Raw genomic sequence first — 21,793 nt, forward strand, 5'->3', positions numbered from 1 at the left:
GGGAAAATGCTCATTCTCACCAACATAGGAATGTAAGTTATAAATGGTTTTATATAAATTTGGATGGTTTCTTTGGGGGTGTTTTTGTAGATATTGCTATTTTTTACATTAACTTCGAACACTCCCCAAATGTTTATTCTCTCTGAAGTGTAGACTCTCACCCCAGCCTTTCTGCTTTCCCTGCAGGGGAGCCTGGCAACCGCCGCTCTCCCGGAGAGCGGGTCGTCCCTGGCCTTGCGAGCCCTGGGCTGGGGCTCCCTGTACGCATGGTGTGGGGTTGGCGTGATCAGCTTCGCCGTCTGGAAGGCTTTAGGAGTTCACAGTGTAAGTAACTACAGTCCTGTAACTGGTGTCTGGAATGTTTACCCTGCTTTCTGCGTCCAAATCTTCCTGATTCTCAAATTTTATAGTTTGTTCACTCTCTTAGGAAGTGGCAACAGAGAAGGTGACTAAATTCTTACTAGTAACTAGGCAACTCCCCGTGACTAGTAAATGATAGAAGTAATTTACATATTTAAAGGTGGTGGAACTTCAAATGTAATTAATAAATGATTAATTCATAGCAAATGTTCATTCTGTATAAATTGGCACTAGCTAATTGTTCAGTGAAATTATCAATTTTGGAACAACTTTCTATGCTTTCGGACACCCATGTATATAAGTACTCTTCTAAAGCAGTTAAAGAATTGTAAAATTATTATTTAAATTATTAATATATTTACATATTATGGGGAAAATTTTAAAAGCCTGTGTGTGTGTAATTTAGACTATAAGCTAAAAAACTCTCCATTCAGAATGACCGTCTTTTTTAAACTACCCATGGGAAGCTCTGTGGACCAGGCTGTCGGTGACAACTGCCAGTGATGATGGTGTGGAATGGAACTGGTAGCAGCAGGGGAAGTGAGGGAAAGAGGTCCTGGGTGTATTTCGAAGGTAGAGGCAACAAGGATCTGTTACAGATTGGATGCAAAAGGGGAGAGAAAAAGTGAAGTCAAGGATGTCTCCAGGGCTTTTGGCCTGAGCAGCTGGAAACTGTATGGGGGCCATTGTGGCCCGAACAGATGTGGGGGTTAAGTCAGGGGCTCCTGGGACCTGTCGGTTTGAGATACCTGTCAGGTTGCCAAGGGAGAGTCGAGCCAGCAGTTAGATGCAGAAGGTTGGCATTCGGGGGGAAATGCAAGGGGAAGCTATAATTTGGGACTCATTAGTGTACAGATAGTACTTAAAGCTGTGAGATCAGAATGACCTCACTAAGGCAGGGACCGTAGAGAGGTCCGAGGAAGGAAGTAACTCTTGGGCCCAACTGAGGGTTAAAGGTTGGAGAATGAAAGGAGCAACTGAGGTTTGCCCACAGTGGGGGTAGGGAAGGCCAGCAGGATGGTGCCTCAGGTGTCGGGTTTTCAAGGAGGAGAGCCAGCACCGACAGTCCACTGAGTTAGCACGTGGTATGGTCACTGATGGGCACGGTCGGGTACGAGAGTGGTGGGGAGATTGGAGGCGCACGCATGGCAGGTCTTTTGCGTTTTACTGTAAAGGGAAAGAAAGAAGTGGGATCGCACTTAGAAGGGGGAGTTGGGGCCAAGACAGTTTGTGTTTATTTTTTAAGTTGGGAGAATTAATGGCATGTGTGCATGCTTATGGGAGTGATTCAGTAGAGGGGGAAGGGAGGGCAGAATTGCTGGAGTAATAGGTATTATTATTAGAGTTATTACTGGCATTATTGAATTTTTTCACTTGGCTTAATCATAACTAAACATAGGCATTATTGTACTTTCCACTTAAAATATACTAATACACACACAGATGTTGCTTTTCTCCTAGTCTGACTAAAGAAAACTTTAGTTTTAAGTAACTGAGTGGGCTAATTTTCAAAGACCAACAAAATTAGGTTATTTAAATTAAATTATATACTTGCAGACTTGGGCTTTATGAGCTAGACTGTGCTATTTCAGTTTCTAGAATGTGAACTTCTATGGGACTGATAAGAGGATTACTGCCTAATGAAATATTCGAGGGAGAAATATTCTTTTCTGATTGACACTATTGAATATGAGGATACTTAGGATCCTTTTATATTGCATCTTAATGTCTTTAACTAAAAAGGGAGACTGCAGATACACTTTCTTCCTACATGTAGGTCATTAGACACATCCGTTTGATCTCTGTGGCCGAAACATCTCACATAAAAATGAACCACTGACACTTTGTCAAGGGGACTTCTTTTGAAAGCAGGAGTGTTTATTGACTTGTTCATTCAGAAGACATTGTGGGCCTGCCCTGGGTCAGGCTCTGCTAAGACAGGGCACCCGGTAGACTTATTAGGGGTGTCTTAGGCTTTAAGACCGAGCAGATTCTCAGGGGACGACCCTGCTCAGAGGCTTGCGGAGAGCAATGTGGTGTATTTCAGCTCTGCATTTAGAGAGTTGTTGAAAACTGTGCAGTTCCCACAGAAAAGCCCATCGATGAACTTTTCTCACTGTTCACTGTCTTGTATTGGGAAATGCCATTCTTCCAACGACCGAGGAAGCAGTCAGAAAATGCTCAGCAGAAGCAGTCCAAGTCTGTGCACTCATTGATAACCAAGATGATGGGTGTGTTCAGAATCAGTTTCAGGGTCAAATAATTGTTGGTCGCTGCCTTCAGTTGTATTAAATCTCCAGTATAAACCCATTTTTTTTAAAAAAAGGGGAAGTGCCATCTGATGGCTGGCCCAGAGCAGCTGACATTCCCTATAATGGTACAGGGCCTGTATCGCTGATTCATAGCTACATCTGCTGGCCTGAAAGGGAACATGTTGGAAACGCTTAAAGTGAAGCCATTCAGTTTCTTAGAAATATTTTGGATGTACTTTTTGTTTATTCATCTTTATTGTGCAATTTTATTTTACATGGAATATGTATAAGATAAATATAAATTTGTATTTTATACAGTGGTATATCATTTAATCAGAAGTTCCAAAAGAGGAGAGCTAGTGTGTCAGCAGACCGGAGCAGAGGAAGTGGGAAGGTTCCAGAATTTAAAATGGGACCTTCCCTTCGCTTTGCGGACCGGCCTTGGGCAAGCCGGACTGACTGCTTAGTATGGGTTCATCAGTTACTTTGAATTAGGTATTTTATCAGCGGATTTTGATGGAGGCAGCATTAATATTATCACAGTCACTTAGTTGTGAGAAGAATGAACAGTGACTGGGTTCATGGTCCTAGGAGACCGACATGTTCAAGCCCAGTGAGCACCACGCCACCGTGGCGCGGTGACAGGCTGTTGTATCGGGGCCGACGTTTTAAGTGGAGAGAACGGCTGGGATCAGTGCTTCAGTCAGTCAACAGGACCTTCGGTGATACCAACTGGTGGCGCCCCCACTACCAAAAATGGAAACACACCACCTACAGTTAACTTGTTACTCAAGCACAATGACTTGTAAACTTTCTTATTTTTTATTATAGCTGGAACAAATACTCAAAAGGATTTCTGAGGAGGTTGAGCATATTCAGAGTTAGTCTTCTTTTTTCCTCCCCTTAGAAGGAAGAACGTTAAGTATATAAATAATTCCTGGCTGATGTAATTGGAAACTTCATAGATCTTCATGCCTGTGGACCCATGTTCTACATTTGTTTGAAGTGGGGCTGCAGCCTCAAAGCACTGGTCCGAATGGCCCATTGCCAGTGTTTACTGCGCTTTGTATGTAACGTGTTCGTGATACTCAGTGTAGTTAGAGTTTACAGGTAATTTACAGTTTTTGCCCTTACAGGAGCCAAAACCTCAGTGGTAATAAAATTATGAATGAAAACATGCTTAGTTATTGTGAAATACTTTAAATTGTCCAGAGATTTAAATTTAAAAATTAACTTATAAATGAAGGGAGTTTTTTTGTTTGTTTATTGCCCTTTTATGATGGGATAAGAGGGATTTCTCTTTATTTATATATATTGATATTTTTAAAGAAAAAATATTTTGGACCTGTGTTTTCTTTTTTAAACAAAATGCCTTTACTTTGGTAAAAATATGTACTCAGTGTTTGTAAAAGGAGAATTAATGTAAAAAGTTACAAGAAGGGACAGAGAATTACCAGCCATCTCAGAGTCGTGGTCCCCTGTTACAGGGGAAATGTCCCTTCAGACTCCCTTCCATCGGCACATTCACATAACCGTGTGTACACGTTTCACTGCGCCACTCGGGAAGCTTTCCTCACTGAATTGCCGTAGGACCCTCTTTGCACAGTAGAGTATATAAATCTCCATCACTTTTAATGACTACATGGTACTCTACTGTGTATTATCATTTCCTTAATCAGTCTCCTGCCAACAGTATTTAGATAGTAATTTTTCACTATTAAACACTGTAGTAAATCTCTGCAGGCTTACATCTTTTTGTACTTTACTTGGTCAAGAAATTTGTCCTAGAGACATCTGCTATCGTTGAATCCAAGTGCATGTTAAAAATGTTTTTGATACCTGTTGCTAAGAGGCCCTCCAGGAAAGCTGATACAACTTAGAAGGTATCAACAGTGCAGGTAAGTTTCCTGGCTCCCTGGCCATTGGTGGCTTCTATTACTTGGGAATTTTTGCCCATCTGATAGAAGGCACTCCCTTTCTCCCTTGACTCTGTGCTTCCGAAGGCCCCGCTACTGTAAAGGCTTTTATGGAAATCATCCGAGAGAGACGGGGGGCTTGTCTCCTCATCTGCTGACATAGGCTGCTTCTTTCAAAGCTCAGGCCTTTTTTAAAAAATAAAACATATTTTAAATATTTCTCTAAAAATTATCATTTGACCTTCCTGTTCTAAGAAAGATCATTTAAGACCAGAAATATTATACCTTTACTCTAGGACAGTATCAGATGCATGCTAATAAAATTTATTTTCTCCAGCTGCTACTAGGCATACTTTTTATGTTAATATTTAGGCTTGATTCTTAATTGCTTTATGACCAACTTGAGGGCTTTTGCTAATTATACTCAAATCCCTTTCTTTTTGATTTTGTAACCGATCTATGTTCCTTTCTTCCCCCTCTAAAATCAATAAAAACATATCCTTGGGTGAGGATTAAAAAAAAAACTATGGAGAAGCTTAAAGGTTTTTAACTTCTGAGATACCTAACAAGGAGATAGACTTCATACTATAGATTCTTCATTCACTGAGGTCAAAAATCAAAAACAAATCCAAGTCTCCTGGCAAACTGTTCAGTGTTAGCCATTTCTGAGTCATCTTCAGAAGTCTGAAAGCAGCCGAAACATTTCCCTTCTGCATCCTTGCCTAATCTAATTTCAGTGTTTCCAAAGATCTTGCCCGGCTTCTGCCCCCAGGAAGCAAGCTTCAGTTTCTTATTCTGATTACCAGATGTCAGCAGACTCGGCCTTGCTTCCCCTTCCGAAGGGGGCTTACTGGAAGGCCCAGAGCACAGGGTCATCATGGCCTTGCAGACAGGCCCAGCGTCAGGCTCTCAGGCCTTCAAACAGCTGAAGCACTGAGGGTATTTTCCTGCAGTTGTTTTAAATTAATGGGAAGTGGCACTGTGCGTCAGTTAAATTCAGGTCTGAGGTGACGAGGACATCTCTGTAACCCTCCTTCCCCTCCCCCTGCAGCTCTAATGGGCTCGGCATCCCCGTGGTGAGGATGTAAATGTGGAGGGGCAATTTGGTGACAGAGGGACCCCATCACAGGGACTGCTGCTCAGTTTGAAAAGGGAGATAATGACCAATGCACATTTTTTTCTAGGGGCTGAGGGAGAGAGACACCAGCTGTTTTGGCGTATTGCCAAGATAGCTCTTTAAAAACCCACCAGTCCCTTTTATAAGTAAAATAGGGCCCCAGGCGGTTTATAAAGTGAGAATGTGCACAATTACTAAGAAGATAAGCTCTGCCACACAGCCTTCCTGTTCAAGGCCTGACAGAATCAGGCCTAATCACCTCGAGAATGTTCCCAGCCTGTCCCGCGGGAGGAGAGGTGTCCTTGGTTTCACTCGGGTTTTCTTTTTCCTTGTACTTCTTTCTTACACTGAGCACAGAAAATGGGGCACAGGCACACAGACCTAACTGAAGGGCCGTGAGTCTGTGCCCGAAAGCTCTGCATTCCCCTGAAGCTTCGTTTAAAAGGTACCTGTTACCGGTTAGTCACTTCTGAATATCTAGAACTATGAAAAAATATTGTGTATGTTGATATACTCCTATATTATTGTTCATTTACCCTGTACCAGAAAATGGAAGTGTTCTCTCAAATTGAGTTTTCCTGACTGAAATATTTCCAGGTTTAAGAATAAAAAGCTTGTTTTAACGTGCCCTGTATCTTTCCATAATGTGAACTGGGCCGAATCTGATTTCACTCTGTCTTGATGACACAGTTGTACCAGTTATTCTTTGCTTCGTGTGCTAACCGGTTCTGGGCTTCCACGGTTCTTGACTCTTTCGTTAATTTTTCTGGATCCTTGTTTGGCTCCTGGGTCTCACTGCCCAGTATCCCACTAACTTCTGAGACGCTGCTGCCATCCTCCCCTCACAGTCACGCCAGGATTCCTGCCTTTGCCCTTGTGGTTTCTCCCTCGAGGTCGGTCGCTCTGGTGGCTTCGTCCACGTGCAGTCAACGGCAGGCCTGCGGCTCCAGCCCCGGCTCCTGCTCCTGGCTCATGGGCCTGCTTGACTGGACACTGAGGCTGGGGTGTCCTCCAAGCCTCCTGGGTGTTCCCACTGAACTGTCATTTACTCCCACCCTGCTCCTGGTCACCCTCAGTGGGCGGCAGCACATCCACAAAGCTGCCTATGGAGAAAAGCTGGACTCTGCTCATGGCCACAGCCTTTGTCACCCATGTCCGATCGGTCCCCCCGCACCCCTGTGGTTGGCAGCGCCTTCCTGCCCGTGATAACCGCAACTCATCTCTGGCCTCCCCGAGCTCCTTCCCCCGCAGCCATGGAGGGGCACGCTGGGCTCCACCTCCCCGAGCTCCCACCTGCCTCTGGGCCGCGCACCGCCTTTCCTCCTGTCCCCGTGGGCACTCGGCCTCTCTCCTGGTATCTAGCCAAGGAACTTTCTCTGGTAGTCACCCTCGGCCTTTGCCCACGGTCGGCTTTTCCCTCCGCTGCGGCGCGTGGTGGCGTGTGCTTGTTTGCGCCAGCTCTGGAAGTTCTCAGTACTCCTCGTCCGCCTCCAGCTACCAGCCCACTTGTCGGCTTCCCTTCACAGAACAAATTTCCATGGGCCCTGTCTCCCTGCCTCCCCCCTTTTTCTGCTCAGCCCAGCTCCTTCCCCAGCACCCCAGAAACGGCTGTTGTCAGGGTCACCAGTGTCCTGTGTGTGGCCAGATCCAGGTCTCATCTTCATCCTCTGCTCCTTGACCTCTCAAACAACATTTGACACAACTGAGACTCCTCCCCTCAACAAAACACTGTCTTGTTTTCTGAGACGCCTTCGACCTCCGCAGCCATTCGTGCCGTCTCCTTTGCAGCCCCTCCCCTGGCAGACCCGTAAATGTCAGTGACCAGTGGCTCCCTCCTTCCCCCTCTGCCCTCCATCCCTCGGTGTTCTCCTCTAGTCCTTGGCATTTAAAGCCTCCTGTATCGCGTGGGTGCCCACACGCACGGCTCTGGCTGGGCCTGCAGAGTCGCCCCTCGGCTGCCCGCTGCACAGCTTCACCGAGTCTCCCAGGCGTGTCAGTGACCCAGTTTCCTCACCTCCTCCCCAACTGGCTCCTCCCTTAGTCTCTGCTGTGTCACTGAGTGCCACTCCCATCCCCCAGCTGTTCAAGGCAAAACCAGGCACAGAATCATCTTAGAGTCTTTCATTTCCCTGCATTCCCTTCTTCTAATCAATGGGCAAGTCTTGCCTATTAGCTTTGCTACTAAACATAGCCTGGCTCCTTCCACCTCCATCTGCCTCCACTCATCTTTTGCCTTGAGTATTGAAATGATTTCCTAGGCAGGAAACTGACCTCTCCTTTAGAATTTTTTCTCCACATAGTAAAACCAGGAAAGTCAGCATTTATGCTGCCTGGCACTACCAGAACCAGTAAGTAGAGACAAGGATTGAATCTTTATGGGTGCTGTATTCAGATGTCAGCAATCTGAGAAGACTGCAGGGTATATACCCTAAAAAAAAAATCTTAACATCTAATCTCAAGACAACCTTTTTATAAGGAGAAAGGGGTAGGTGAGGGGTTTACAAAAAAAGGTTAATCAGATAATCTGCTGATCAACAGTCCTTCATTTGCGCCATGGACATTCCCTCCCTGGGGTACACTGGCTCAGATACCATCGCCATCTCCACGGCTTGCAGACCAGACCCCCTGGGGTACAAGGGCTGGATTGCTTGTCAGCCTCCTGGAGCCATGGGTAGGTCATGCATTCCAGTTCCTGGAATAACAGCTTTCCACATGCATTAGTCACTTAAGCCTATCTAATGTAACAACTAAAATTTTTAACTCTTGAGTCCCCCTATCAATAGCAGACAGAGATACTTTAAAAATGGAGACTTCAGTGGCTCCACTGAAGTCTGTCATTATGGAAGCAGCACAGTCACCCCTCCTGTCCTGCCCCCACCTCACACTGCCATGCCCACCAGTCCCAGGCCCGAGGAGGGCCTTTCTTCTCGCTCTGCCCAGGAAACCCCGTCCTCAGGTCTTGGCACAGCTGGCTCTGCCGCCATCCGGGGTTTCAACCCAGACCTATCTCCGCTCCGAGGAGGGGCTCCCCAGGCCGTCTGACCTAACACACAGTAGCCTCTTCACTCCTGCCACTCAGGTCCTCTCTGACACTGTCCTGTTTCCTTTTCTTCACAGCGTGTACTGCAAAATGAAATTATATTGACCATTTCCTTGTTTTACCTGTCTTCACAAAAAGCATGTCAATTCTAAGACAGTAGAGACCTCCTTTATCTCGTTCATTCTCGTGTCCTCAGCACAGATACAGTGCCTAGTACAGAGGGGGCATTTAGTCAACATCTGTTGAATGAAATCTGGTCATACCACACCCCTCACCTCAATGGCTCCTTCTTCCCTTGGAAATAATATTCGAGTTTCTTGAACTGGTTTGAGTCCCTCTGTGATCTAGTCCCTGCTTATTCACTAACTCACTGGTTCTCAACCAGGGGCAGCTTTGCTTCCCCTCACCCCCAAAAGAAAGATATTGGCACAGTCTGGAGATACTTCGGGCTGTCATAACTATAGGATGCTACTGGCATCTAGTGGATAAAGGCCAGGGATGCTGCTGAACGTCCCGCAGTGCACAGGACACACCCACAAAGATTGATCTGGTTGGTAGTGCCTCAGGCAAGAGCCTGGTTGTGTCTTTCACAAGCCTTTATCACACTCAGTTGTAGACTCGCTGGAAGGCGTGTTCTTCCTGTGGCCTCAGAGCCCTGTACTTGCTGATCTGTACCTGAACCCTCTCCTTGCCTTGATTGCCTTGAGGCAAGTACATTTTTTCATCTTTACCGTACGGAGTTCATCTGTTTTGGCAGTTTCGAGTTCTTAAAGGTAACTTCAGTTTCTACCTCAAGTTGAAAGTAACGAGGATTTTCTTCATGTCAGTTGTTTTAGATGAATAAACTGCTGTTACTGAGGACTGTGGTACTACCTCTGTTACTTAATCCACTGGTAGAAAATAAATGAGGTAATTAATAAAACACCTATGCAGTTAGACCCTGTCATTAAAGTTTCTCAGTTTTTAGATACAATGTGGGATGTTTATGCACAATGTGGGATGTTTTAATTTGTTTTTCCACATTAAAATACTTCCTTTTTCCCCATTTTATAGGGTTAATATAATACAAGCAGTTCTTTTACACCAAAAATTATGTGTAAGATGCCTTTAAAGAACAAAAGTGAGCCCTGGCTGGTGTGGCTCGGTTGGTTGGTGCATCAACCCACAAACTGATAGGTTGCACGGTGGATTCCAGGTCAGGGCACAGGCCTCGGTTGCGGGTTTGGCCTGGGTTGGGGCACATGCCAGAAGTAACTGATTGATGTTCCTCTCTCATATCAATGTTTCTCTCCCTTTCCCTCTCTCTAAAGTCAATAATCATGTCCTCAGGTGAGGGTATAAAAATAAAAAATTAAAGAACGAAAAAGAGATTTAGGTAATTAGAGCTTGCCAATTCCTGTTACAATATTTCAATACCATAATAAGAAGTTGATCCCAGTGTTACCTTTTGATTTGACAGTTTACTTTTATTCTGTTCAGGAGACGAGGCTTTGTGGCCCTGCTTTTGTTCTTCCCCAGTGTTCCCAGTATTGTGGCCAAAGGCAGATACGTCCAGGTGCTTGGATTTGTAGACCCCCACACAAGGATTAGGTAGTTACATAGATTTTAGTACCTCTTAGCAATAGAATTACAGCCCACTCATTCATTTTAAAACTACAATTTGCATTTATGACTTTCAAATCAGAAGACTTTTAAAATAATTGTTTACATAATGCCCTACTTGAATGCTGGTGAGTTTATAGACTACTTTAGATCAGCTTATAATGTGAATTAACACTGTGCTCACATTTTTTTTTTTTTTGCCAATCAAAGGTTTTTTGCACAGATTTTTAAAAAGTTTTCCAAAGGACAAAACATTTTAAAGAATTTTTAAAATTAAAAATATTCTCTTTGCCTTTGCATCTACTATGTTCCTAGCACTGTATGATTTTTCTTTTCCTTTTTTTTTTTTTTTTTTTTGGAATGTTTTAACTTGGTAATGGTAGGTAATGGGGTTAAAAAATCGTTAGCTTATCAACAGCTTTATCTGAAATTTACACATCAACTTTGCTTAGAAACCCCAAACAGACACATTTTATCTGCCCCTGCATTTGGTTCTTTTTCCTCTTACCGTTTAGCCCTCAAGCCTATCTTAACTCAGTTCTATAGTTATTTACTTATTTTTTTCGACCACAAACATTTTCACTGAATCCCCATTCTTGGACCAAGCTCTGTTCTAGAGGACAAGGATACTTGGTACACAGAAGGTGATCCCTTTCGGATTACATTAATTGTGTGAGATAAACCCTGTCATGGAGAGAGGTATGAAGTACTTTGATGATATAGGATTTTAAAATGTCAATTCTGTGCCCTGACTGGTGTGGCTTAGTGGGTTAGGCAACGTCCCACAAACCCAAAGGTCACCAGTCTAATTCCTGACTAGGGCACATACCTGGGTTGTGGGCCAGATTCCCAGTTGGGGGCATATAAAAGGCAACCAATCGATGTTTCTCTCTTACATCGATGTTCCTATCCCTCTCTTTATGTCTCCCTTACCCCCTCTCTAAAAATAAATACATTTTAAAAAATTGAAAAAAATTCAATTCTGCTTAGGGCATTGTAGATTTAGGAGAAAATGGAATACAGATAGTCCCCAACTTATGATAGTTTGACTTTATGATGGTGTGAAAGTAATATGCATTCAGTAAAAACTGTACTTTGAAATTTGAATTTTGATTTTTCCCCCAGCCTAGCAATGTGCAGTACAATATTCTCTTTGATACTGGACAGTGACAGTGAGATGACCTTGCCCCACTGTAGCTAATGTAAGCGTTCTGAGCACATTTTCAGAGGCTAGGTGAAGCCATGATTTTGGCAGGTTAGGTATATTAAATGCATTTTCCACTTAATGATATTTTCAACATACAGTAGCTTTATCAGAATATAACAGCCTCCTAAGTCAAGGGGCATCTGTACTTGAACTGGGCTCCTAGATAGGAAAAGGGCAGGGGGGCTGGGGTGAGTGTCAAGGTGGAAGGACTTGGTTGTAATCATTCTTGGTCCAGAAGCTCAGTGGTCATCTTTATTTCCTGTTTCATTCCTAAGTGATGTAACCAGAAGTACAGTGGCTTAATCCTTTCATCGGCTATAATATTGTACTGCATTTTGAATAGATAATTTGAGTTAGGTTTTCCATTCAAAAGGAATAATGAGCCACCTAAGACAGAAGGTCATTGGGATAGGAAGTTGCCTAGTTGTATTTGTTATATTTAGCTTCCCATGTCATTGAGTAGACCCAAATCTGCTGTGGAGGTCATGTACATTTCTTCATTTCCCTTAATTCTTTCCTTATCTCCAGACTTACTGTACATTACAAAACTGCTTTGTTTGAGGTATTTCTGTTTTGGAGAGTGTTGGGGTTTTTTTTCCCTCAAAATTGATTTGGTTCTGGTTAAGGGGGAAAACTGAAGAGGCAGTTCTCACACTGTATTTCTGAAGAGGTTCACACTCCACAAAGAAAATTACTATAGAAAGAAGACATCTAGCTAAGAGTCTTTCTGTCCTTGAATTTCATCCTCAAGAACACTTATCTTGGAAAATGATTTGACTGGTCAAAGGCATCTTTATAGGAAGAAGGTGGGTACAGGCATTCGGTTAAAACATTCAGTTTTGACTGGAATAAAAGAAATAACTATCGAAAGTTGGTCTTTTAAAAGGATCCCTCTAAAATGCTGGCCACTATTAAAGATGATCATTTTGAAAATTCCAGCTTTTAATTCGACAAACGGCGGCCATCGCTCTGACCACCGGTGTGGAGAGAAATCCTGTGCGTGGTGCTCCTGCCACTTCTTGTGCCACGGAGCTCGCGACCGTGCCCTGCAGACAGGGTGTCCGGCCCGCGCCAGTGCCGGACAAACGCCTTCGGGAGGCTGCAGGGGCTCGCTCTGCTGACCGCCCACCTGTCCACTGCCTGTCCCCTCCTTTGCTCGTTTCTCCTCTCTTCTTGGGCTGCATTTCAGTGGCAGGAAGAATGAGGACAGCTGGGTTATCGAGTCCTGAATATAAAGTATTCATTCTACCAAGATTCAGTATTCTAAAACTGATCCTCCCCTCCCCCGGCCATGAGGGAGCCCGCGGGGTGCTCCGGGAGCCCCACTAGGAAAGCGCCCGTCGCTCTCTTGGGAGTGGAGAGCTCGGACGAACCCTTCCAGGGTCGTAACTGTTGTAAGTGGGGAGAAGGCACCACCTCTGTTCGGACTTGCGTAGTTTATTGGATTCATTAGGGCAAATATTTCTATGTCCCGAGAAACCTGCAGCTCCTACGAATGAGCGGAGAAATGCAGCAGGAGGTGCGACATGCCGTGTGTGCGAGCGAGTGGGGCGGCCCGGGGAGCGGCGTGGGTGGGAGCTGCGTGGGCCAGCCGCGGAGAACTCCCACACAGGCGGGCACCCGCCGTTCAAGCCCCTGTTCGAGGGTCGGCCCTGTTTTACTGCTTCATTCAGTGCTCTCTGGGTGCGGGTTAAAATTTGCCACTTTGAGGACATTCCAGCCCTGTCTGCATTCTAACAGAGGCGACACCATCACCTGTGTACTTGAGAATCACCAGCTACCCCTCTGCGAGTCAAAGGCAGGGCCTCCCTCCGGGAGTTTCGGGGTTCGCCTCCTCCCCCCCCCGTCGCGGTGGGACTCACCGGCAGTGGTGGGGCGGGGCGCGCAGCCTGGACGCGGCGCTGAGCGGGAGCCCCACCCCTGCGCCGCAGGCCTGCAGACGGCGCAGGGCTCCTTGGGAGGACGGCGCGGGGCACCTTGGGAGGACGGCGAGGGGCACCTTGGGAGGACGGCGAGGGGCTCCTCGCCCCTCGGCCGGGTTCCGGTGCCGGGTTTAACCTTTTTTTCACCTGGACTGAGTGAAGGCATTTCTACTTGGCATACATACTAAAAATACAAAACCTGGGTTGGCCAAGCATTCACATTAAATAGCGAAGAGAATCTGTGTTGGTTAAACGTGTACACAAGTAGTATTGTATTTTGTAGAAGCCGTTATGGGATTTTGCTTCGTGCAGACTCAGTGACAACCGAGGGGCGGCCAACGGCCCCCGGCCTCGCGCAGACGCAGTGACACCCTGAGGGGCGGCCAACGGCCCACAGCCTCGCGCAGACGCAGTGACAACCGAGGGGCGGCCAACGGCCCACGGCCTCGCGCAGACGCAGTGACACCCTGAGGGGTGGCCAACGGCCCACGGCCTCGCGCAGACGCAGTGACACCCTGAGGGGTGGCCAACGGCCCACGGCCTTGCGCAGACGCAGAGCCAAGCCGAGGGGTGGCAAGCCGTCGAAGCGCTGTCCCTCTGCTCCTGAAAGCTTGCGTGCCACATTCTTCCATTCTCTTCCCCCGCCTTTTGACCGGATGGCTGGGAGCTGGCATCTGCTGTGGGCCGGCCGGAGGGTGGGCGCTGCGAGAGCGACTTTCCTGAGTCTGGGCATGGCACCGTGTCCCCGCCCGCTGGCCTGCACGCCACTCCGACGCCCGTGGTCTGTCACCCCCGTGTCCAGGATGGCGACTGTCAGGGGCGAGCTGATGAAGAACTTGACTTCGGAGGCGGCCGTTCCTCACAATAAGGTGTCCATTATAGGGACCGGCTCCGTGGGCATGGCCTGTGCCATCAGCATCCTGCTGAAAGGCCTGAGTGACGAGCTGGCCTTGGTGGATGCCGCGGAAGGCAAGCTGAAGGGCGAGACCATGGATCTGCAGCATGGCAGTCAGTTCGTGAAAATGCCACACGTCGTCGCCAGCAAGGATTACCTCGTCACCGCCAACTCCAGCCTCGTGATTATCACGGCAGGAGCGCGCCAGGAAAAGGGGGAAACGCGCCTCAATTTAGTCCAGCGCAATGTGGCCATCTTTAAACTGATGATTTCCAGTATTATCCAGCACAGTCCGCACTGCAAGCTGATTGTTGTCTCCAATCCGGTGGACATCTTAACTTACGTAGCGTGGAAGTTGAGTGGGATGCCCAAAAACCGTGTTATTGGAAGTGGTTGTAATCTGGACACTGCTCGTTTTCGTTTCTTGATTGGGCAGAAGCTCGGGATCCACCCCGAAAGTTGCCACGGGTGGGTCCTTGGAGAGCACGGCGACTCCAGTGTTCCCGTGTGGAGTGGGGTGAATGTCGCCGGTGTCCCTCTGAAGCATCTAAACTCGGACATAGGGACCGATAAAGACCCTGAGCAGTGGAAAGATGTCCACAAAGATGTGATTGCCAGTGCCTATGAGATTATTAAAAGAAAAGGCTATACTTCTTGGGCCATCGGCCTTTCTGTAGCTGATTTAACGGAAAGTATCTTGAAGAATCTTAGGAGAGTGCATCCAGTTTCCACCATGATTAAGGGTCTCTATGGAATAAACGAAGACGTGGCCCTCAGTGTGCCTTGCATCCTGGGAGAGAGTGGAATCTCGGACCTTATCAAGGTCAACCTGACCCCGGAAGAAGAGGCTCGTCTGAAGAAGAGTGCAGAAACACTTTGGGAGATTCAGAAGGATCTCAAGTTTTAAAGTTGCCACAACTACTGTTCTGGAGTTATTGAAGAAGAGATAGAAGTTGTATATGTTAATTTTAAATAAACTTAGATTCCTAAAAGTTGGGACAGGATGGGGTAGAATGACTCCCGTTTGTTTAGCCTCCCAGCTCTTTTATTTAGCATCTGGTTCTGTTTCTTTTTAAACATTTCCTAATTGACTGCATCAATGGTGTTTTTGTACCACTGATGGACTAGTACTTACCTTGAGTTTATATGTGGTTGCCATTTGACCCAAAGGAATGTGGAGTGTAGGTATTTTTTGTGTTATAGAAATATTCTTTTGTTCTAGCTGGCTGACATACTATTTCATCTATTTATATACTATTTTTTTAAAGTTGTAATTTGATCTACAATGTAAAAATAAATGTATAGAAGTACTTTCTGTAATGGAGCCATCAGCTGTCTTCACTCTCCTGTGGAAGCCTATCAGAGGGCCTTCACAACAGCATCATGGAAAGGTAGCTGCACGTAGGGGCTGTGCTTTAGTGTGTTTCTGTGTGAGTGTGTGTGGTGTGGGTGCTGTGCACACCCCATGCCAGAGAAGCAGAATCGTTAGGTTAGAATATGAAAATAATAGCAATCAGGTTGTGGCTGTTATGAAGTGTTTAAATGCAGTAAAAAATATATAAAGCTTTTAGGAAGAGGCCTGACAATCAGAGGTGGTACAATTACTGTCATTTATTTGGCAGAGAAAGGAAACATCCCAAAATTGTTCAGTTACTAAAAATAATGCCTGATTGAAATAATTTTACCACTGCCTCTGAGATCATGACCTGTTAGCATTTTAAATCAGGAAGCATGTTCTAAGTTGTTCTCATTGGGCCGAGGCTCGGCCCTGGGCCACACACTCCAGGGTCATCTGTGTTGCTCAGTTTATCTCACGTTAATGGAAAGCTTTTGCTTTTGAATTGTGCCCTGTTGTTAATCATTGTCAAAAAAATTGGCCAATTCCATAAGTACTTTAGGGACTATAAGTCTCAAAAAGTTACATGTCCCATTTTTATTCCTAAATTAGTTGACTTTACAACAGATTTTAGACTTTATACATGTGATACAGTGAGCATTTGGGAGAAAGTGAACCTTTAGCTAAATGATAGTTTTGTAGCTTAGAAAGTGGACATTTTAAAAATGTGTGTTAGCTTTTCTAATGCAACTGAATATTAAATAAACATATGGTATGTTCAATCATACCTTAGGATCCACGTGGATATCAACAGGCCTAATCAAAAGTGAAGGGTACTAGCGTCTGCTGTATACACTAAGCCAATTCTGCTCTAGTTGAATTCGTAGACATAGGACAGTGATCTGTCCCGCAAAAATGACCCTTTACTGTGCCAATCAAAGTTCCCATACGATTTCACTGAAAACATGTAGAAATGTTCTGATTCCTCACGAAGCAATGTCATAGCCCCCCAAAGTGGGGAGGGTGGTCGTAAGAACTGTGTAAGCTCAGCCTCACAGAGTTTCTCTTCTCCTTGGTCCAGCCCTTGAGGTTTTGTGCAGCCACGTTTCAGCCGAATGCTACACTGAAGGGCACGGGAGCCTGCCTTACATCTGTTTTGCAGTTCTCTCCACCATTAATGTCAGGATAGGTTGGGCTACGCTGCAGTGAAAAACAGCCTCCAAATGTGTGGGTTAAAATAAAAGTTTATTTCTGTCTCATGTAAAATCCGCTCTGGGTTTACACGACGCCTTAGAGAAGCTGCCCACAAGCCAGCTCGGTACCTCAGGTTTCCTTTCTCTCGAGGCTCCGCCACAGCCACACCGGTTTCCCTGGTTGCTCGGGAAAGGGGAGAGGGGCCTGGAGACCCAAGCAGCTGTCGTGGCTTCGCCCTGGAAGTGACACACATTTCTACTCACATTTGATTTGCTAGCACTGCTCACATGGTTACCTAACTTCAAAAAGGGTAAAGAAACATCACGCTTCTGTATCCACAAGTAGGAGGCTGGTAATAATCTGCACGCCATTCTAAATAAAATGGTGACCACTGCAAGAGGTATATACGTTTCTAGAGTGATTTTTAGTGACAGCTCATACATAGTAGATGTTCTGGAGGTACCATCTTGCCAGGTCACAGAAGCAGGGTGACTGTCAAGAGCAAGCCCTGGACACCCACTACGCAGTTGTGCTTACTGCAGACCACGTCAGTACGAGTGGGTTCGCCTCCGTGGCCTCAGTTTCTCCATGTGAAGTGGTCCTCGCTTCTGCCACAAGGAATTTTGAAGGCTAAATAATAGCGTGAGGTCTGGTACAGTGCCTGGCTTGTAAGTGGCCCCAGGTGGCAGACATTATTTTTTCTGTTCAGGTAACATTTAAGTTTTATTCTGTTTTAGTTTATTAAGAAGCTGAATTCCCAGGTTCTTCAAAGTTATCAATGGTGCTGTAGTTATCGACATGTCCAAAGGCTTTTTCGTCCATCAGTCCCACAAAGCTCTCGTCCTCATTCTAATCCCAGCCCCGAGGCAAGCAGCACACCTGCAAGCGAGGAAATTGGGCTGGTCCACAGCAGAGACGCTTTAAAACTTGGAGCTTTTAATTCTAGTAGCTGCCTGTGTAGTAGAATCCATGATGTAAGGATTTTTTAACTTAAATGGGGGGCATATCCTGGAGCTTTGTACAATTGTTCAGCACACCACATATCAGACCAAAAGTTTTCAGACTCTTTCCCCGTCAGGACATGCGTGGTACATGCACAGCATACCCCAGGCGGTGCTCCTGGCACACTGGCTCTCTGGCCTTTCAGGAAGCTGCTGAAATGTGAGTGAGTGACATTATCAGAGATCCAGTCTTGAATTGTTCTACTATCTAAAAAGTCAATTGTATCTGTTCTTCAGAATGTGCAGACTAGGGGCAAATTTCTGGACATCATGACATCCCCTTTAAGAATTGCTGCCTTGGATGTAGGTACCATCTGATGATATTAGAACCCTGAATTTTTGGACACGAACACTGATGCTTTAAGGGAGCTGAGGGTGTGCCGTTGTCTTTATGGAGAGCGGCCCCTAGCAGGGCGCTGTGCACAGCAGTGCCGCTTTGCAGGGCAGCCCTCTGGCCCGTAGCCTTGGGAGAGTCCTCTTTGCTAAGAGGGAAGGGAATTGACCCCAGAGTTTAGAAAATGCTTCAGAATAAAACTGACTTGCTGGATGGAGACACGAGTTCCCAGCATGCCCCATCTTCACCGGATTTTGGGGTACAGAGTAGGGGGTGCTTCTGTGGCAGTGGCTGTGATTGTTATCGTGGAATGCAGTACGTTTATAACCAGGTTTGCCAAAATGTGCGCAGGCCCTGAATCTTTTCAAGCACAGTTTTAAGCAGGGGGTGTTCTATGGGCCTGCAAGAAGAATATCACTGATAAGACCGACGCCTTCTGTGAACTGTGTATCAGAAATTGATATAGGTGAAAAAAACAAGGGTTTTCATTTACTGTGCATGTAATATAAATTGTATAAGCTGTAAAACCTTCTATGGAGTCCCATTGTTTAAAGCAACTGGAGGCCTTGTTCATAACTTCAGTGTCGACTCTGGCTTTCCATTCCCACTGCTGTGAAACTAAAGAACAGGGCTGAATGGCGTTCTTTATCCCACTTGCCTCTCTCCCTTTACCTTGCTCTGAAGCCTATCTGTTCCTAGTGGGCTGTTCTGAGATATGATTCCTTCTAGTGGTTCAGTTACTCACTCAGGACCCTGGGAACACATGAATAATACAACACTTGAGAAATGAGAGGGCAGAAAAAATTGTGTCGAGAGGAGGAAATGGGAACAGAACCGTGCTGATGTAGGGCAGCCGCCCTCTCCTCGTCTGCCCGGGCCTCCTGAGCATCTCCCAGGCTCATCCTTCCAGGCTCCCTGTCACTGAGAAGGCGGAAGGGCAGGCAGTTCTGTGCACGCGCCGGCTCTTGGACACTCCAGCTGAAAGCTGTGTCATCGGGCTCAGCTGTGCCAGCCGTGCAACCAGAAAAGCGAAGGGAGAGAACCAGGAAGCACCTTGCAAACCCGAGCCAGAGAGACGTCTGTCTCTCCACTCAGAAAGCCTCAGGCACGTCTCCTCGACAGGGGCACCTGGTGTTTTGGACAAAGCAATTATTTTTTCATGTGCCATCCTGGACATTTAGCATCCGTGCCCCTCAAAAGCAGAGTAGTAATCCCCTGTGACTGTGACAACAAAAAGGTCTACATCATCAGTCCCTTCCCAGAGGTGCAGTACTGCCTCCAGTCAAGGACCTCCAGGAGGGGTTCATCACGGTGCAGACTCGAGAGCTCCGTGGGAGAGGGGGCTGGACATCCCGCGGGTCTGGGACCTGCCGTTGACACGGTTGGCACGGACCTCCTACAGACCACCTGTGGTGGGTAACCTATGTATCTTCTAGTGTCGGTGTTTAAACCAAAACAGTGTATAACTGTAGAATAATGCTTTCAATAAACATGCCACACTATTTATATCCACGTATGCTGTGATCAGAACCATAGCACAGGTATTCTGATGACGCCGTAAGGAAGTAGTTCATGATATGGAGCACTCACCACATGCTAGGTGCTGCGCTTTGCACGTGTCATCTCTCTCAAGCCTCACGACACTGTAGGCGGGGAATTATGTCCACTGCACACCTGGGAACTACTGCTTACAGTGAGCAGCTTTCCCGGGTGCTGGCCTCGGATTTGAGCAGAGAGGTCTACCAGAGCCCATGCGGCTAACAGCAGTGCTGAGATGACCGGAATGAATGCCTACGAATTTACCGCTTCCAAACAAGAGGCACACCCTGAATTTGGAAACCAAGTAAGGATTCAGGTTCAAATTAAAATAAATAAGACAGAAAACTGTACTTGAACAATAATTAAATTTTAAAAATGCTTAAAAATAAAATAAATAAGCATCCCCATTAAAAAAAGAGGTCGACTTTCAAAACAACCATTGGAAGAAGTGAGGTGCTGCTGAGTCCCGGGTGCCTCACACACCCCATCAGGGAGACCTGTACCCTGGGCACGCACAACTGGGATACGGCATCGGACAGGACTGTCTAGATTACACAGAACCAAAGCGCACATAGTAGTACCATCTAATCTAAAAATCATCCAGCCCCCGTAAATCAGTGTTCCCCCCGCGGGCGGTGTGCATTGTAGGTAGAGCCAGGCGCCCCATGACGACCCTGGATATGAAGATCTTCCAGCCCCCCTCCCCCTGCCTGCAGACTCCAGATCAACCTCTCCTGGTGAAACCTCTCCCTGCGTCTTTCAACACTGGCTGGCACGTAAAAACGTTCTAGTTTGTCTGCCATTCACCGATTCATTCTTTTATTAACCCCCTAGTAAGTTTCTTCTCTCCACCCCTCTCTGGCTCTAAGATTCTTCTCACTTGGACCAGCCTGACTGAGTATGTCCGTGGGTTTAGCTAGTCAAATCTCATGCTTGGCTGCATCTTTACGTGTGAAGGCCAGCCGTGCACACAAAACTACTGTGGGGAGCCTGTGCGTCCCAGATTCGGAGTGGAGGTGTATGTCATTCAAGGCCCAGTAGATGGATATTTAGAAGAAGAAAAGAGGTGTATCTCATTTTCCTTCAGAGTGGCCAGGACACAGTTCCTACCTTTTGTTGGTCTGCCTTTGCTCTTGTAGCCTCGAGCAGTGAAGTGCCCTCCAGTCACCAGCCACAGCCTCTCTGACTGTTTGGCACCCTTCCCTTCTTTTAACATTTGACGATGGACTTTTTCCTTCTTTTAGATGAAAGACTTCAGAAGTAAAATGCAATCCATATTTCCAGCAATTCCCAAGAACTCCAAATCTGCTGTGGAGTGGGAGGAGGCCCTGAAATCCAAATGAGATGAGCGTGGTGGGTGAATTCCAAAACGGTGGAGTGCAGAAAGACAGCAAACAGCGAAGGGACTCGTTGATTTCCCCTCAGGAAGGACACGCAGACTATTGTCCGAACCCACGGGATGGACGGCGTTCGGTGCGTTCAACATCTTTCACGTTCCTTGCTCACACAGGAGTGTGTGTGTGGTGTTGCGGGGAGGGCGAAGTTTTCCCAAAGTTCAGAAGACTGTAAAAATAACGACACAGACAACTTTTCTATGTGGAGGAGATCTCCAGGGAATCACTTCTGTGTATGCCTGCAACAGTTGAAACTGAGTTTTTACCTGATGGAAAATCTTTGTAACAGACTCCTCCCAGCAGCAGTACCCAGTGTGTCTAATTAAATGAGTTTCAGTCGTCTGGTTCTCTCTCTGTGACTGCCAGACTGTGGGAGACTCGTGCCCCCAGGCGGACCCAGGCTAACGGGAGAGCCTGGATGTGGGCAGGGCGGGGCTCTGAGTCAGCTCTTGGGTTCGCAGGAGCTGGTGGTGCACCTGATGACCCGCCTTCCGTCCTGTAAGTTCTGACCTTGAGACAAGGAGCCAGTCTCAGATGATGAGAACTTGAAAAGGTACAGCTGTGCTGAAGTAAGAATAATGATATCATGGGTATAAAATGGGTTTGAGAAATGGGTTCTTAAGTATTAATTGACAGTTTGTAGTGTTGTCAATGTAAAAACAGCCCAATTATCACCTATCTTAA

The 21,793-nt window shown here is 46.3% G+C and overlaps 2 protein-coding genes across 2 annotated transcripts in view; both read left to right on the plus strand.

Moving 5' to 3' along the window:
• Nucleotides 1–21,451, plus strand: part of TMEM242 (transmembrane protein 242) — a 29,520-nt gene extending 8,069 nt beyond the window's left edge. The window contains exons 3-4 of the mRNA XM_037126066.2: nt 187–324; nt 20,960–21,451. Of these exons, the coding sequence (XP_036981961.2) occupies nt 187–324; nt 20,960–21,058 (237 nt within the window). The 3' untranslated portion in view covers nt 21,059–21,451. The remainder of the gene's footprint in view (nt 1–186; nt 325–20,959) is intronic.
• Nucleotides 237–20,950, plus strand: LOC119034900 (L-lactate dehydrogenase A-like 6A). The gene is made up of 2 exons (XM_053668735.1): nt 237–324; nt 13,700–20,950. Exon 2 carries the CDS (start codon nt 14,073–14,075, stop codon nt 15,216–15,218), a length of 1,146 nt encoding a protein of 381 aa, XP_053524710.1. The 5' UTR covers nt 237–324; nt 13,700–14,072; the 3' UTR covers nt 15,219–20,950.
• Nucleotides 21,452–21,793: the final 342 nt, after the last annotated feature.

Source organism: Artibeus jamaicensis, unplaced genomic scaffold (assembly GCF_021234435.1).
Source record: "Artibeus jamaicensis isolate MK-2021 breed Jamaican fruit bat unplaced genomic scaffold, CSHL_Jam_final contig_497, whole genome shotgun sequence".
In the NCBI taxonomy this organism is placed as follows: domain Eukaryota; kingdom Metazoa; phylum Chordata; class Mammalia; order Chiroptera; family Phyllostomidae; genus Artibeus; species Artibeus jamaicensis.